The 18,715-nt window shown below is 44.5% G+C and overlaps 1 protein-coding gene across 1 annotated transcript; it reads right to left on the bottom strand.

Moving 5' to 3' along the window:
* Positions 1-11,093: 11,093 nt before the first annotated feature.
* On the bottom strand, positions 11,094-16,360 carry ccr10 (chemokine (C-C motif) receptor 10). The gene is made up of 2 exons (XM_012862741.3): positions 16,240-16,360; positions 11,094-12,837 (listed from the first exon to the last, which is right to left on the bottom strand). Exons 1-2 carry the CDS (start codon positions 16,262-16,264, stop codon positions 11,681-11,683), a joined length of 1,182 nt encoding a protein of 393 aa, XP_012718195.2. The 5' UTR covers positions 16,265-16,360; the 3' UTR covers positions 11,094-11,680.
* Positions 16,361-18,715: the final 2,355 nt, after the last annotated feature.

Raw genomic sequence — 18,715 nt, 5'->3', positions numbered from 1 at the left:
CTGTTGTGTTGAATCTTGGATCCAGTTCTCGTTGCATTACATAACGATCTGGCCAAGACATGGATCCATCACACGACGGTCAGTGGCGGGCAGGCGTGGAGAGATCCATCTCTCAGTTAGAAGCCGGCGTCACCGAGATTCTAGCTCATCTCCGCGCTCCGCCAGCTCCGCCCCCCACTCGTCCGCAGGCAGCGCCTGTCAGCACTACGTCACGTCCGGTGACGTCGTCACTTCCTGAGCCGCGTCTCACCCCTCCCGAATTGTTTAAGGGCGATCCCAACCAGTGTCGTGCCTTTCTCACTCAGTGTGAGATTCAGTTTGAGCTGCAGCCTTCTTCCTTCCCCACTGATCGTGCAAGGGTTGCTTATGTAATTTCCTTGCTAAGTGGAAAGGCTAGACTTTGGGGAGCCTCTGAGTGGCAGAATGATTCCCCCATCTGCCACTCCTATCATGCCTTCTCCCGTGAGCTCACTAGAGTCTTCAGTCCGTTGTTACCCTGCCGAGAATCCTCTAGGGGGCTCCTGTCCCTTAGACAGGGGGATAGGTCAGTCTCTGAGTACATAATTGAGTTCCATCTATTATCTGCAGAAAGTTTGTGGAATGAACCTGCTCTGATGGATGTGTTTATTCATGGACTGAATGACAGAATAAAGGATGAGCTTGCCACAAGGGACTACCCAAGATCTTTAGAACAATTGGAGGACTTGGCCACCCGCGTTGATTTACGCCTGGCTGAACGACGACGGGAACGTCGTTCAGTTTTGCCTTTTCGCCCTAAGACATCTTTCTCTAACCCCTCTGCTTCACCAACCCCTCAGGGCTCCTCTGACCCAGAACCCATGCAATTGGGAAGGGCGGGTTTAACCACAGAGGAGCGTCGACGCCGGCAGCAATTGAATCTCTGCCTTTACTGTGGGGAGGGCGGACATCAGGTCAGGTTCTGTCCGGTAAAAGATCAGGCTCGGTAGGGTTAGGGAGTTCCCTGCTGAGCCGTACCGGACTCACTGTCTCCCCTGATCTTTTACTACCTGCGTCCTTAACCATATCTGGTCGTTCCCACAGCACCTCCGTCCTGGTGGATTCGGGGGCAGACACTGAGTTTATGGATGAGGCGTTTGCCAGGAGGCTAAACATCAAGCTTCTCTCTGGTCCGGCTCCTCATAGCGTCCTCGCCCTGGATGGCCACAGGCTCAACCACTCACGCCTGGTCACTGAGCCGGTGGAGTTGCTAATGGGAGGTAATCATAGAGAGAGGTTAACCTTTATGATTATCGAGTCCCCACAGGTTCCCGTTATTCTGGGTGCCACCTGGCTCCGGAGACACAATCCTCACATTGACTGGCGGCGGGTAGAAATCATGGGTTGGGCTCCGTCATGTTCTGCTTCCTGCCTGCTCTCCGCTCAACCCGTCCAGTCTTCAGAGAATGAGGTAAAGGACAATTACCCTGATCTTTCTAGAGTTCCCCCGGAGTACCACGACCTTAAGGAGGTCTTCAACAAGGCGAAAGCCACCAGTCTTCCCCCCCATCGTCCGTATGATTGCTCTATTGTTTTGCTACCTGGAGCAACCCCTCCTAGGGGTCGCCTTTACTCCCTTTCGGCTCCAGAGTCTCAGGCTATGAATGATTACATTTCAGAGGCACTCAGGGCAGGCATAATTCGCCCCTCCTCATCTCCTGCGGGCGCAGGGTTTTTTTTTGTGGGGAAGAAGGATGGTTCTCTCCGTCCCTGTATAGACTATAGGGGGCTCAATAGCGTTTCTGTCAAGAACCGTTACCCCATTCCCCTCATGAACTCTGCTTTCGACCAGGTACAAGGAGCTAAGGTGTTCTCTAAACTGGATCTCCGCAACGCCTATCATCTGGTTCGTATTAAAGAGGGCGATGAGTGGAAGACCGCCTTTAATACTCCAACGGGCCACTACGAGTATCTGGTTATGCCGTTTGGACTCACTAATGCTCCAGCGGTTTTTCAGAACCTGGTCAATGAGGTCCTCAGAGATTTTATTGGGCGCTTTGTGTTTGTCTACTTAGATGACATCTTAATATACTCTGAGGATCTCACCAGTCACAGACAACATGTCCGCTCCGTCCTGCTCCGACTCCTACAGAACCAGCTTTATGTTAAAGCTGAAAAGTGTCAATTCCATGTTTCCTCCACTTCTTTTCTTGGATTCATGTTGTCACCCGGACAGATTTCAATGGATCCGGCGAAGGTCCAGGCAGTCTGTGACTGGCCCGCTCCTACTGATAGAAAGCAACTCCAGAGGTTCCTGGGGTTTGCAAACTTTTACCGCCGATTTATCCGCAATTACAGCCAGGTGGCGGTTCCCCTAACCTCCCTAACCTCAAGCAAGGTCAGCTTCATCTGGAATGAGCAGGCAGCTAAGGCGTTCAAGCGCCTCAAGGAACTGTTCACGTCCGCTCCAGTATTGGTTTCCCCTGACCCAGAGAAGCAGTTCATAGTGGAGGTGGATGCTTCTGGTTCCGGCGTTGGGGCCGTTCTCAGCCAAAGAGCTAAGGATAATCGCATTCACCCCTGTGCCTTTTTCTCCAGGAAGCTGTCGTCCCCAGAACGCAACTACGACGTGGGCAACCGAGAACTCCTGGCAGTCAGGTTAGCGCTACAGGAGTGGAGACATTGGTTGGAGGGGTCTAAGCTTCCCTTCTTGGTGTGGACAGACCACCGAAACCTGGAGTACCTCAAGACCGCCAAGAGGCTCAATCCGAGACAGGCTAGGTGGGCCCTCTTTTTTGAGCGTTTTAACTTCTCCCTCTCCTACAGGCCTGGGTCCAAGAATTTGAAGCCTGACGCCCTCTCCAGGATGTTTGAGGCGGAGGAGGAGGGTGCCGATCAACCTCCCGACTTCATCTTGCCGCAGTCGGTAAGATGTGCGCTCACCAGACTGGACCTCGAGAGGGAGGTAAGGGACTCCCTGGTTAATACTGATGTCCCAGCAGCATGTCCCAAGAACAGGCTCTATGTGCTGGACTCGCTAAAGCAGAAGGTCCTTGAGTTTTGCCACAGCTCTCGCCTTTACGGCCATCCTGGCATCACTAAGTCCCTCCAAGTGGTCCGCTCAAGGTTTTGGTGGCCCACCTTGGTTAAGGACATTAAGGAATTTGTGTCCGCATGCCCCCTTTGTAACCAGGCTAAGGTCTCCCGCCGTCCTCCGTCCGGCCTGCTTCGTCCTCTGCCAATTCCTTCCCGGCCCTGGTCCTGCCTTTCGATGGACTTCATTACTGGCCTGCCACCCTCTGAAGGCAACACGGTTATCCTAACCATCGTGGACCGCTTTTCTAAGATGGTTCATCTGGTCCCTTTATCCAAACTGCCCTCGGCCAAAGACATGGGGGTTATCCTCACTAAGGAGGTCTTCCGACTGCACGGCCTGCCAACTGACATAGTGTCAGATAGAGGTCCCCAGTTTGTGGCTCGTTACTGGAGGGAGTTTTGTGCCATGCTGGGCATCTCAGTCAGCCTGTCTTCAGGTTTCCACCCCCAGACCGATGGCCAAACTGAGAGGGTGAATCAGGAAGTCGAAACCAAGCTCCGCTTGTACTGCCAGTCTGACCCTACCAAGTGGGCCCCAAACCTACCCTGGGTGGAGTATGCTATTAACTCCACACCCTCCAGCTCCACTGGTCTCTCACCGTTCTTTGTGGTCTACGGTTACCAGCCACCGGTGTTCTCCACTGAGGAGGTGGAGTCCAGGGTTCCCTCTGCGCGTCTCTCCGCCCTGAGGTGCCAACGTGCCTGGAGGAAGGCAAGGAGGGCTATTCTCTCGGCCTCCCAGAACCAAGCCCGGGCTGCCAACCGCCGACGGGTCCCAGCCCCGCACTACCAGGTGGGAGATTTGGTCTGGCTTTCCACAAGGGACCTTCCCCTGAAGGTTGAGAGCAAGAAACTCGCACCTCGCTTTATCGGACCTTTCCCCATCTCCAGAGTGGTGAACCCGGTGGCGGTCCGTCTCCGCCTGCCTCCTGCGATGAAGGTCCATCCGACCTTCCATGTTTCCCGAATCAAGCCTGTCAGAACCTCTGGGCTGGTTCCCGCCTCCACTTCCCCACCACCCACCCGGTTTGTTGATGGCTCCCCGGCCTATACGGTGAAGAGGATCCTGAAGTCCCGTAAGTGGGGCAGGGGCACACAATATCTTATCGATTGGGAGGGGTATGGCCCAGAGGAACGTCAGTGGGTTCCTTCGCGCCACATCCTAGACAGGTCCCTCATCAGGGACTTCCACAGAGCCCACCCAGACCATCCTAGGGCGTCTGGAATCCGCCCTTGAGGGGGGGGCTCTGTAATGATTCTGGCACTGGAGCTGATTCTGCTCACAATTCACACCCCTGTCCAGTCTCCACCCCTCTGCAATCAGCTTCTACTGGCTTCACCTGTCTCCACCTGCATAAAGTTCCGTCCAAGTCAGCCTCCAGTGCCAGATCGTTTTCGAGCCCCGTGCAAGTAACTTTCCAGCGTTTTTCTACCTGCCTGTCCTAGTATTTGACCCTGACTCGTTACCAGTGTTTTTTGAGCCTGCATTCTCCTAGCCTGTGTCTTTCTGCCTGGTCCCCGTCTCCTGGAACCCTTACCCCTGGACTGCCTCCTAGTGAACCGGATTTCGGATTTGGACCTGGACCCCCCTTTTGGATTTTCCCCGTGTTCTCTGCTCGGTTGGCCGGATTCCCCGATATTGGACCTGGATTGATTAGTGACTAACGCCTCAAGAAAACCCCAAGTCAAACCGACTTACTCATCAACCGCTCAACAGCTGTGGTCTCCTCACAGAAGGATTCAAGTCTCACCGCAGCTCGCCTGTTTCTGCCAAGCTCTCCCGGCGACAAGGAGTTTTCCGACCAGTGAGCGCGAGCCACAAGAACCGGAGCGGACTGTTCGAGTCTCTGAATAAATCTTTAAGTTTAACTGACCTGTTGTGTTGAATCTTGGATCCAGTTCTCGTTGCATTACAGTTACTGACTGTTGAAGTGGGAGTGAAGCCCATGGTGAGATCAAAAGAGCTGCCCGAGGTCTTCTGAAAGACATTAACTGCTGCATATGAGTCTGCTACGTTATTTATAAAGGTCTCAGGAAATACAATTTAAATCAGCCGTTCTGTGCTGTCTGAAAAAAACAGTATACAAAGTGCAGGACATTCAACAAAACTGCTAGCATACTCAGGACTTGCCGATTCTAAAATAAGTCTCCAAAAACCCTGGAATGTATTAATGAGACCTAAGGCAGGCTCTCGCTTACCTGACGCCGCCAGATGGATTTGCTCCGCATATCCATCTGGAAACCTTCCGTTGAAGTAATTTTGGGAAGGGGCGAAAATACTGGTTAGCTGATTGGCCTATGTTGGTGATAGACGGGCCTAATAAACCAATCAGATCAACGAAGCATATGACGTACTCGTCAACATGCTTCGTCGTTGCGACAACGAAAACACAACCACAAGCCAAGCTACTCTTGCTGCTGCAGGTAAAGGCTCGTTAGCTCAGCAAAGAAATACTCTGTAATTTTGATAAAACTTGCTCGATAGCCGCGCTAACGCTAGTTTCATCGGCTGAAGCCGCCATGTTCTTTAGACTGAACTATCGCGCTTCTCGTTGCGCCACACCTCAACCCGCCTTAAAGCCAACGCTGATTGGACGTTCGTTTGGTGAACGGCTCCAAATTTTCTTTAACGGAAAGTAGCCAGACTGATCTGCGAGTGAAACCTTGAAAGCTCGCGAGATCAGGATGGTCTCACGAGGCTAGGCTCTCGATACTGTTGAGAGAATGTCTGTACAATCACAGAGACAGCATATGTTCATATTCAATGGGAAATGAAGAAAACATTGAATGCCACACTTTACCCGAGAGAATGCAACAAAAAAGACCAAAAGTTATAAAAAAAACGCTCTTTGGGGAGATGAGTCTAAACCGAATTAACTTGAAAACCGAATTAACTTGAAACCAGAACAGTGGACATGTTTGGCATATATAACATAGAGCATCCCAGGAAAGGAACCTTCTAACAGCTGTGTAACACAGAGCTGGAAGATTATTTAGGGATCCTTTGCTGCAGCAGTATCTGGCCAGCTTACCATCAGAGAATTGCGTTCAAATTTTACATATATCAAAGATAACTTGAGGAAATTTTGAGACCTGTTAAAAATATAGCTGAAGCAGAACTGGACCCTGCAATATGACAATGACCCAAAGGGACACCAGGAGATCCACAAAGGGCTGGCTGAGAGTTAGGACACGGAGAGTCCTGAGTCAAAGGCAGGTTCTTGATCTCATTCAGATACTGTTGGGTGACTTGAGAATTGGAAGAGGGGAACCCTTTCCTCAGACTAATGTCAGACACTCATCGATGGCTATGAGAAGGGTCTCTCTGAAGTTATTTCAGCTTACCAGTGTAACATTAGCTGCTAAAGGGACAGAGGTGCTAACTGATTCAAACAAAAACACATTTGTTAATATATTTTGTTTTATGAGTAAAGTTAATTTTATTTGCTCAGTGTGTTCCGTATTGACATTGAAATTTTGTTACTGTGACAAGCCTCCTTCGGACAAAAAGTATTTAAAGAATGAATAGAGGGAGTATCTTAATATTTAATTTTAACTACTCAGTTAGAGCCTTGAAGTGTTAGTTTTAGGTATTGTGTGAAATTAATTAAAAACATTTTGCAATTAATACTCCAGCTGTGTTTATACTCAGATTCTACCCTGATGCTTTTCCCATTTAGCAAGCGCCACCCATGCCGTATTTAAACAGTTAGAAAAACAAGCGAATGAAATTTCACAGGTACAACTTTTCCACCCACATTGTTCGCTGCCTGTTTCGGTTCCCAAACGTGATTTTGAACCAGTGGTCCATGCTTCCACCAACGCAAATGAAATAAAATAAAAGAGGTTCCAGAGTGAAAATTATGCTTCACCTCGAGCACAGGGAAATACTTGGCTTTTCTGTGTGAACCGTGATGCCATGCATGGGCAGGTCAAAGCTGGAGACGATAGAAGCAGCAATTATGGCAGCAAAGATGAAGGACATTTTGTGGATTGCAGAGGAAACTCAGCGCTTGTTTTATTTTCTGGTCTTGACCGGAGTTTCAAATGAAACTCAAAACAAGCACTTGGTAGTGAACTGGTCAAACAGACGAATCTATGTATCCTCTAAGGAAAAGGTAAAAAAAAAAGAATTAAATAACAGGAAAAAACAATGAGGAAAGGAGAAAAATGTGACCAAGAATTTTGCGGGACATTTCTTAATTATTGCTCCTTTGAAAGTGACTGGGTGACCTAAAGAACCTGCCACACACACAAACTCTTAAAAGTTCAGTTAAAAAGGAGGTGCAATGCACTTAAGACATTTAAAAACAAGTAGTAAAAGTTTAAAATCAAAACTATGGCTAGAGACAGCTAAAAAAAACTTGTCTTGACCACAGAGTCAATTTGATTTTTAATTCATTTAAAAAAACAAAGACAAATGAAACACAGTAAATATTGGAGGAAGAAAATTATGCTTCAGTACATGAAATGGTACACCTTAATGATTGCTAGGCCTAGTATTAGGAAGAAAAATGTAAAAGCATGATATGTCCCCTTTAAGTTGTGTAAAAATTTCAAATAGGCTACCTTGTTTTAAAAAAAATAAATAAAATGCAGTTTCTAAAACAAAACTAATGTTTCTTTATTTAATTGCAATGGCTGTGTAATATAAAGACAGGACTGCAAAGGAGATGTGTTAGCACTTCACATAAATTATTTATTTACATTAATTTACTTGCAGTGACATCAGACAGTTGAAATAGCGTATAAATGACACCTCGCAATTAAAGCTACAGTTGGTAATCCTGTTCAGAAACACTTTTTTTTTTATATTGGGTAAAATCGTCCTTCCACCCGGAATGCAGTCAATACATTATGTATTCAGAAAAAGGAGGTTAAAAATTTGATCTCTGTGGGAGCTGCAGGACTTTAAAAACTCTAACCTATCACCGCTGTTCGCACAGAAGAGCAGGTATTTGTCAGAGTTTTGGTCCTGCTCTCACTCTCCTCTATCCCTCACTTTCCAGGCATATCGCCTCATCTATTGGTTGTCCCACGTGCCAATCATGACGCACTCACGTAATGCCAGTGTGCATGCACGTTCCTTGTTAGTTTCTACTTGCTGGCTGCACAAGCTCACTTGTAGAGTTAATGTATCCTGTTAGCTAAGCGATTAGCTTAATGGTTACCTCCGATGTTAGCCGTTCATTGTAGCCCCGCTGCTCACACTGTATACTTTGAACATGGCTGAGAGTTGCAAGAAGCAAACCGTGTATAAGTGTATGAAAAGAGAAAGAAGGCTTCAGTAAAAACAAAGAAGGTCAGAATGGATTTGTGGGATTTGTTTCACATGATTGCCCCGAGGAGCGGAGGAAGACGGTCTAGCGCATGCACAGTTATTCAAAAAGGGACGTGGGGAAACTTCCGCAACACTCACCGACCCTTGCTTTAAGTTCTCTCACGCTGTGTACCTTCTTGCAATACATGAAATGATGGCTGAATGTTTCTATGAATCATGGTAACATCAACAGTGTACTGATCACCATGTACTTAACAAATATTGTACAACATATAACAGGTCATAATCATCTCCTTTGTTACATCTAAACTGCAGTCATTTTTCTCTATTTTTTCGTCTCCCAAAAGCTGTTTCTACTGACCTGGCATTCTAACATTATTGTTTTGGGGTTAATCAATCAGTATCTGAAAATATTTTACATAGCTCTCAACTCTCACGCATTGACCGTGTGACACACGCATTTCATCAATTGCACACGCTCACACGCATTACTGTGAAAATCTCAATCTTACAATGAAAATCTCACTCTTGAAACGCACGCGTACGGACGCTTCGCGTCATGGCGGAACCAATTTGCGGTACAATGGTTTCCGCACGTCCAGTAGTAGAGGTAACACAGCTGCAAGAACCGCCGCGGCGCAAACAAGTTTCCCTCATCCAAAGTGAAACACTTGTACGGTCCGTGTTGGGTGCGAATTAAATGGTAAGTCCTCATGTGTTATTACAAACTGTCTTATGAAAGCAAAGTCCGTCTAAAATAGTGACCGTCCTGAATCGAACAACAGCACACCCCCCCCCCCCCCCCCCCCGTTGGACAGTGTTGAATAGACGAACAGCACCCACCCACCCACCCCCCCCCCGACAACAATCTCACTCTCTCAACAGTCGTCAAAAGTTGAGAGGTATGATTTTATAATCCAAGTTTTCAGTTGGTTATGCAGGATCTCCATTGAGTATCCTACATTCTGCACCGTCAAAGCTGCACTCGTGGACACGCCCAAACTGCAGCTAGCTCTTCTTGCAGGAGGAATCAATTAACTAAACGGTAAATGCCTTGTAGTTGTATAGCACTTTACACTACAGTTTAGTCATTAACCCATTCACACCCTGACGTTGGTGAGCTATGTTAGAAGTTACAGCTGCCCTGGGGCAGACTGACAGAGGCAAGGCTGCCATACACCAGAATCACCAGCCCCTCTGACTACCGCCAGCAGGAAATGCAGGTGAAGTGTCTTGCCCAAAGAGACAACAATGGAGAGAGTCAGAGTGGGGGATCAAACCAGCAACCTGCCAAATGCAGGACAAACTCCCTAACCTCTGCGCCACCATCGCCCTAACCAGTGACGGACTGGACGGTCTGGCATTTGGGCAGATGCCAGAAGGGCCGCGGGCCCTCGTGGGCTGTTTGGGCCGGCTAATCACGAGGCGGCATGATCGTGGGGTGTGCGCGGCCCCTTTCACCCTGTTCATTGTAGGCCTACATTATCTCTCGGCCCACTAATAAGCCAAATGCAGGGTTTCCAGCAGCGCTGTCTTGGCGAGGCGGCCGCCTTGTCAAACTCACGCTACCGCCTCGCCAACATTCCAAAAAAAAAAAAAAAAAACTCTATATGCTTGCATGTTTATTTGACGTTAACACGTGTTTTTTTGTTGCTGCTTTCGCGCGTGCATATACTGAATGGCAGGGAAAAAACACATGGATACGCCACCCTTGGTCCGTGCAAAACTTGTCGTCTCCCCCCCAACTCACCGCCTCGCCAGAGCAAATTCCTGTGGGAAACACTGAAATGCCTCTTGGTTCAGTTTTTATGCATATTAAAGTTAGAGTTCAACACCAATGGGGCTACAAACTTGCGTGTTATTTCCGTGCATGTGAAGTTATATCTGTGTGTTGCGGGCACGTGCACGCGCCCCATGTGGGCCGCTGGTTGGTGAAAATGCCAGGGCTGTTTTTTAATCCCAGTCCGTCACTGGCCCTAACCATAACCAAGCTGACAGGGAATAGGATTGAGAGCAATTCAAAATGTAAGTCATTTTATCATAATTTCTATAATTCATTAAAATGCTACATAACAAAAAGATTTTTAACACCTAAGTGGACAACTATTTTTTTATTGGAATAAAACAGAAGTAGCCGGGAACAGAATGAGACCGCCCAAGCATACAATGGAGGTGCAAATAATGAAGAGAATGAATTATGGGGGGAAACCAGATTTCAGAATGTGTGCCTATTTGTGAGCTCAATGAGGTTAATATAGCGTGTAAAACACTTTGAGTGGTTAGTATGACTAGAATAGCACTGTAGAAAGGTCGTCTATGCATCACTGTCTTGGGTGACTTGCACCAAGCTGTAGACTCCAAAAAAGGTCTCCAATGAATGTGGCTTATGTACAAAAACCCTTAGAATGTTTGAATGTGCAATTGCTGACCTGTTTGAGTAATAATTGCTTCATGTATGAAATCTAAAATAAAAAAAGACTGTGTAATCATAGGAGAATGCAAAAGATCATTAAATTATAAGAAAGTCGCATGACTTCCACATTAAGGCAATTGTGGTAAAGTTAGAAAAAGACTCCACCACATTTTCTGCACCAAGTCATACCGACCAAGATTATGATACGCTTCCTGAAACTTGTAATCTTTCAACTTCCAAAGAGTTTTCATTTCAGGTGAATAATGTTCTTTGGAGGAAACGTTTAAAAAAACAACAACAACTCAGGTAAAGCATGGTTGGTTTATTTAAAGTTTAACAAAACAGCAATTCAAGGTACTTCATATAAAACAGAAAATAAGAACTGTAGAACAATATATATGGTACTTATAATGTAATAACTTACAAAAACAGAAATGAAGCTAAAAATGCAAATATTTACAGCTTTGACAAATCACGAAAAAGGGTGAATATCTTGTGGGCCTTTACAAGAAAACAAAAAGTTAAACAGTTTTCTAATAGTTGGATCTTAATATGTAAGTAGTATAAATGGGTATTATAAAGGTATAAACTTATATAAAAACTAAATGCTTTTTGTCCTTTTTAGTTTTGACAGATGACATTAATTCATGCAATTTATGTGGAAAACTCTGTACAATTTATTAGTTCAGTAAGACTCTGTTCTGAAAGAACAACAAAAGCTTTTTATACAAAGAACTTTGAAACAGAGGACGATTTCAGAGAGTGATTGATAAGATCTACTTTCTTTTGAAGATGTGCACGAGCAACATATTTCTGAATCCGCAGCAGGTGTTTAAAATCACGTGCCAATGATTTTTAGCCTGATTTTCATGTGCTTTTGTCATAATGACAGACGTATTCAAAGCAAAGTCACTTATCGTCCACTTTTGAGTTTATTTGCTTGCTGGAAACTGAAATTTAAGAGGGGATAATCCATCGCCGCTGGAAAACCTGCGATCGGGTGAAGTTGGGGAGCAAACTGACAGCACAGTAAGAGCAGGAGAGGAGGCAGAGATGGACGTGGAGTGGACACTATGCAGCCTCAGCTGGAACGTACACGGACAGCCCGAATCGTGCATGAGCTGCAGTACGTCTTTACGAAAACGTATGCCAACCAGCGCATACAGCACAGGGTTTAGGCAACAGCGTGTGTATGCCAGAGTGCAGGTGATGTACTCCCCCATCGGGAAGCACTTCGGCCCCGTGATCTTTAGCGACAGCACCACTGTGTATGGCAGCTGGAAGATTATGAAAACCAGCACCAGACCGACCATTAACTTCAGTGTACGCTGCCGATGCCACTGCTTTCCACGGCGATGCACGTGGCCTTCCCACAGGACCACTCCTATGGAGGTATAGCACACCACCATGATGAAGAGGGACACGCAGAAGACACAGATGATGGCTCCATTGGTGGCCATCTTGTCATGCCCACTCTTTTGCATGCCACAATATGCTTGCTTACCAGTCCCCGAAACCCCAGAGAAGAGGATTTCAGGCAGGCTTAGGAGAAGAGCAACAGTCCAGACACCCACAGCAGCTATTTTGCCCGCCGTTAGTATCAGACTGCGCAGCCGTAGCATCTCTTGGGCCCGGGCCACAACCATGTAGCGGTCGACGCTGATGCAGGCAAGCAGCAGCAGCCCGCTGTACGTGTTGATCGCATAGCAAGCACGCAGGAGTTTGCAGAGGGCAACAGGGAAAATCCAACCCTCGTGAGTGTCTATTGCCTGCAATGGGAGCGTGAGGAGCAGGAGGAGATCAGCCACCGCGAGGTGGAACAGAAAGACGTCGGTCATGGAGCGAAGGCGCAGGCGGCGGTAGAGAGCAAATGTGGCGATCACTAGACAGTTTCCCAAAACTCCCAGTATGAAAATCAGGCAGAACGCGCACGTCTGAAACACTTTGATGATGTGCTCCTGTTGATCATTAGCCTCACACCAGTCAGATTCGCCATCGTCGTAAAGCGAGGAATTACTGAGGTTTGAGAGCAAACAGTCGTAGTACTCGGTGTAGTTCAAATGTTCACAATGGGATTCATCCATCGTTGCTGTGAGAAACAGAAAGAACATGCATAAATTCGTCATACAATTAAAATAAGAAAACAACAAACATTCTGGTGACTAAAACACAATCACATCCATTACCAAAAACCCTAATGAACCCAACAGATGGGGCTAACGTTTCTGTCTTTCAAGAAATCCCTAAAAGACTATTGTTTTAACCTTGACATTTCTTTGAGTAGTTTTAGTTAATTACCAGAGCTCAAATAAACAGAAATAACACACTTAATTGGGATTGTTTCACAAATTTTAGTATGCTAATATTGCAACTTAGAGCCTCAACCTCAGCTTGCATCACTGCTGTACATGTTAACATTCTTGCAGAAACATCTATGCAGTTATAACAGATATCTGGGTTACGCCTTCCCCAAATAGAGGGGACAAACAGGTGTTGTTTGTGCAACATTAAATCTGAACACCATCAGGTTTCACTTTGTGGTTAAACAGCAACTTTGAAGGGGGATTATAAACCCGAAACCAATAAAGAAAGGAAGGCTTGAATAATTCTCACCTTTTATAAAAAATACTTAAACATAAACTGTAGATCTTTCGGTGTCTGGTTATACTTTGAGAGTCGTCCCTCCTATTGTAACTGCATTGCAGCATTTGATATTTTTAAACTGCTTTAAAAATGAGTTGAAAATCTGTATGTAATCAAAGGCAACTGAAGCCTTTTTTTTTTTTTTTTTAAACTTTGTAAGTGGTAAAACTAAGCTAATCCCCAGGGCAGACTGCCCATTAAACTAATAACTTTCCAATACGTCCATTCTGAATATTATGAGTCATTTCAGGTTTTTGCAAAGTGTCAAGCTACGATAGGTTTGCGTGAGGAGTTATTATTGTTTGAAACCATGAAAAGTTCCAATTTGCATGAAGTCTGGGTTCATTTTGAGCAGAGTTCTGCCCCCTACGTCAAGATATCAGGAAATACGAACGAGTACAAACAGGTTGAAAGTCAGAGGGCTGCAGCTTTGCTCTTCAGTTTGAGTAAGCAGCCGAGATATTTTAGTCATTCTGAAGCACGTTGCGTGACACTGGCATCAGGTCGTTGGCACAGGGGAAATCGTGGGTAGCTAGACGGTCGACAGATCAGTCAGTGTCGCGTGCTAAGAGCCTTTATAGGCAGTTTTCAAAATCACCTTTTTTTCATTTCATGTTTCACTATGCCATTCTGCTGCCACTGAGGCAGATAACAGTATTAAATTGTGCTCTTTACTTGCAAGAATACATTTTGTTACTTAGATAAAGTCTGTGTTATGGAGATTTTCGGAAAGGTAAGAGGAGCATTAATTGTCTGGATCAATTTGTCGGTTAATTCATGATCTATAACTCCCTAGGAGTTATTTCAGAATTGTGTCCTTTAAAATCTAAATCATAAGAGAGAAAGTTATGTCACGTTGAAATGAATTTAGCGCAACCTACGTTCTGCTTCTAAAAATACGGAAATGAGTGAAACACAAGTTACAGTTGTATTATTAACGTAATTGATAAAGGAATAAATACAAATTTGTGTAGAGGCCAGGAGGCCGATGGTAAATCTAAATCAGAAAATTAATCGGTATCCTACGTTTACCGAAACCATCGAACACAAACTAACTGTATTTTGTCACATTCGCAATTCAAAGTGGTACGATAATGAAAACCTTATTACTAAAAAAAAATCCCTAAATTTATTTAGCAGCATTCATAATATTCTGGTAAAATGGGTATTTTTGGCACTAAAAGTAAACTAGCAGTGTACAGTAACCGTTTTGCTGTCCAATCTGAACTCCGATTTTAACGCTCCTGCAAGGCATGAGGTGGTTCCGCCTAGGCACCACCTCATGGTGCCTCATGTTTGGAAATTTCAGCAAACTGAAATTTCCAAACAAAAAATGGCTTCTTTTAACTTTTTATGTTTAGTTTTTTTATTTTATTTATTTTTTTTTTTTATTCAGTGATAACGCTGTATGCTGCATGCCACCAAATCTCCCGCCTCTCCCAATCTGAGTCATCGGTCTCTTCAATCTGCTTTTTATGTTTTCCAGATGTCAGTAGATGTCTTGGTTAGTGCTAATTCTACTAGAAGACAAGTAAATTGTTGCTGTTTTTTTTTTTTGCATCTGCACCTAAAAACTAAAAGATCATTAATAAAACATTTAAATCCACTTTAAAAGTTGCTGCTCCAAAAAGGGTAGCTGGTTAATCAGGTCTGTGTTGAATATTGATTACAAATATACAATACACAGTGTTTGCTGGAAGAACTAAGCAATTATCTCAATCTCTTCTAACTGTCCAAATTAAACCTTTTTTATTAACAGAATTTTAAAAATGTTTAACTTTTTTTGTATTTTATTTAATACCATTGCACATTATTTAAAAAATAATAATTCTTGAAAGTGCAACACTAAAGGTGAAATGTAGATGAGTTTACACATTTTACACATGAAAACTGTTTGTGTCTTTGGATAATTTCTGGTAAAAAAAAAGTACTTGACAAGTTTATGGTCTGGGCCTGTGACTGTTTTTAATTTTGAACAGTTTAAGGATTTCAGACTGCAGGGTCCTTTATTCAGTGGATAGATGTTACACACTTCACAGTAAAATATTCAACCTTGCGCACCAATATCAGGAAAGCCAGCACTTTTGTAATCAGGCTGAAAGTGAGATCACTCCCCGTTGAGTATAGGATGTCACTCGGTTTGAGTAGGCAGCAGTTAAATGCAATATTTCAGTCATTTTCTGCGGCGGTGTGTAGGGAGGGTGTCATGCTGTTTCTGTTTAGGAAACCAGCCATGGCTTCTTTGATTTCAGGCATTTTGCAATAGCTATTTGAATTCCACCAATATCCTTCTGAATTTCTTACAAACAGCATCTTTTTTTTTAACCATGAAGCACCCACAGACAGGAACATAATTTATTACATTTGGTAATATTAATGATTTCTCAACTTGTAGAGCTCGGGCAGCTGACAAATAAAACACAAATCACATGAATGAGTCATGTGCGGGCTCAGATTTGTGTCGAACCACAAAAAAGGCATCCTGAATGTTTCAACTAGCTGAATTTTTAGCCGTAAAACCCTTCAAACCAGTAAAAGTATAATTTAAATAAGCTGCTAGGGGTCATTGCATTATGCGGCTGCGTAAGCACAGACTAAATTTAATCAGTATGGAGAAAAATAAATATATTTTACAATGTTACATTGAATACTGTATACAGTAAATATAGACGTAACAGCTTTGCCATATTAACCACTTTTACGATGCCCCACGATGGTAGAAAGGTATTATGTTACTTTTTCCACCATTTACCTTCGCTAGCTATACATTTTCCCCTTCATATAAAGTATCATGTCACTAATATGGCCAAACTAATCGAAAACTCCCACTCTCCAAAAATGAACTTACCTGTGATGTTTGAGTCGTTGAGCATGTCCCAAGGCGTCTTCCTATCCCTGCACAAGAGCTCTGTGGAGCTGGCACGTTTAAAAACAAGGCTGTGGGCTCGACCTCAGCTACCACGAGCCAATGAAACCAGCTCTGTGTTTTGTTGACCTTGCTGTACCCCTGCCATCATCTGTGATACTGATGATGATGGCAACATGCAGAAGCCTGCCTTCTTTCTCGACAGCAGGTTGTCTCTCTTTCATATGACTTTACAGCGCTTCTGTGGGCAACCGTTCTTCCCTTTTATGCATAGTACTACATGTTTGACGTGCTCCTTGTGGAACAAAATCAAATGCACCAGTTGAACCTGTCTGACTGGTTCAAACGGTGCATTTAACAGTGTATTTTTGTGTTGTCAGAACTCACAGATTGTCCAACAATGTAACATTGTTGTCTCGTAGCTAATCCCCTTTCGTCTATGAATGGGAAATCAGAGCGTAAATTAAATGCAGTCTACCCTATAGAGCTGCGGCCCCAAACGGTACTCCTGCAACTTTCAAATGGTTCCGTTTCATCGTACCTGAATCAAATATTAACGCAGTAGCAGAGCTCTGTAGAGCTCGACCACATTCTACAGAGGCAGTTTAGCCGTTTGATTCAGGTGTGTAGAGCAAAGGGCATATATATATAAAAGTTGCAGGCCACAGGTCCTTGAGGTATTGGGTTTGAGACCACGGCTGTAGAGACTGCACGCAGAGGCTGTGCTTGAGAAAACACAGCAAAAAGACAATTTAATAAAGTTCATCCAGTAGGTTCAGCTGGCGGACAAAAGGTGCAACCACATTGGGTGTGACTGCTAACTTGGACAAGACCTAGTTCATAACCTTACCCTCACTTCTTCTGAGGTTATGATCGTTAGGGAGTTAACTCTCCTTGACCTCTAAGGCCTTGCCTTAGCACTCAGTGTAACTGCAGAACACCAAGTGTTTTCATGGCCTTGTTAAAGTTCAGACCTAAAGTCAATAGAGAATCCATATAATGTGAACGAGTCAAAGGGTATGAATACGTTTGAAATGCAGCATTCTGAATTGCTTTAAATACTGAGTTTTGTCTATTTTCACACAGCATGTTGGGTTCTACAGCAGGCAAGTTTCCAACCTACTTGATCTTTATTTGCCGTGTTAAACATTAGTCCTTAAAGTAGGCCAGCTGCTCTAATGAATCCAATTGCTTTCTACAATACTAAAATGTTCAAAGCTTGTAGTCATATATATTTCCTAGTGCACTGTGAGAACAGAGCATCCATCCATCCATCCTTTTTCTATACCCGCTTACCGTACAGGGCCACGGAGGGGCCGGTGTCTTTCTCCAGCAGTCAATAGGCGAGAGGCAGGGTACACCCTGGACAGGTCGCCGGTCCATCACAGGGCAACACAGAGACACACAGGACCAGCAACCATGCGCACACACACTCACACCTAAGGGCAATTTAGAGAGCACCATTATCGGTCATGGTTTCGGACTGGGAGCAAGCCGGCATGAGAACAGTCATTTTATGTTCTTGTTCGTGTCAGATGACAAGACAATATTTTAGGACTCAAACATTTACGTTGCTGTAATCGTGCAGTGAACACTTGAAATTAGTGTTCCTATTATCATAACCAGAAAATGTGGGTTTTTCATGTCAGCCACCACAGCTGAGCAACCAAAACTTAATCAGCTTCTTACTTTGCAATCATAAGTGCAGATATTATGCTGATCTGATTTTGTATCGGTTCATAAACCATGAAAAAAGTTTACAGAACATTTACAAGAACGTTTTGGTGCAAAGCTGCTGCAGAGATGGCAGCGATGAGAAACACCAGACCACATTGGCTGGTTTCCAGACCATGAGAAAAATGCACAATGAGCAGCTTTGCATTGCTCTTGCTCATGGGAACTTTGGCACAATGACAGCTGTGCTCAGATGTTTACAATCCTTCATCCACATTGTGGTTAACATCTGATTTTACCCCCCCCCCCCCCCCCCCCCCCTCCTTGTTCACTCGTGTTTGTGTGTGTGGTTAATGCAAACTGGTGTGAAACTGGTGACCTACTCTTCAACCTGTGCACCACCACTTAGGATCAACTGCCACCAACACCCAGTGGGAACTCATATCAAGCACAGTCAATGACACATGGAGATAATCCCATTGTAACATTGGAAAATGATCTCGCATGCTGCAGAAAATTGCTGTTGCTGTGTTTTGCCGAGGTTCTGCCCTCCTTGTGTTTTCAATGGCAGGTTATGCACTTGAAACCGTTTTCAACATATTTTATTCCAAAATAAGCTTATAAAATTGCAAAAAGAGCATTTCCTACATTTACAATTGAAACAACTAAGCACATCTTCTGGGGTAAGATGTAAGTCACTTGTTTAAATTCCATGCGCTTGCATCAAAATGTGCTCCATTCTTCAAGACAAATCTCTTCAGTGATTCATGAGGCTTTTAACTGA

Source organism: Fundulus heteroclitus, chromosome 10, assembly GCF_011125445.2.
Source record: "Fundulus heteroclitus isolate FHET01 chromosome 10, MU-UCD_Fhet_4.1, whole genome shotgun sequence".
Taxonomy (NCBI): domain Eukaryota; kingdom Metazoa; phylum Chordata; class Actinopteri; order Cyprinodontiformes; family Fundulidae; genus Fundulus; species Fundulus heteroclitus.
The sequence above is the reverse complement of the archived record's forward strand: the minus strand, read 5'-3'. Positions and strand labels throughout refer to the sequence as shown.

What these genes read in the sequence shown, in the direction of transcription:
- ccr10 (XM_012862741.3), bottom strand. Translation starts at nt 16,264, where the DNA reads ATGCTCAACGACTCAAACATCACAG. An exon ending in CAACGACTCAAACATCACAG is followed by an intron (nt 12,838 to 16,239) that starts GTAAGTTCATTT and finishes TGTTTCTCACAG; the next exon opens with CAACGATGGATGAATCCCAT.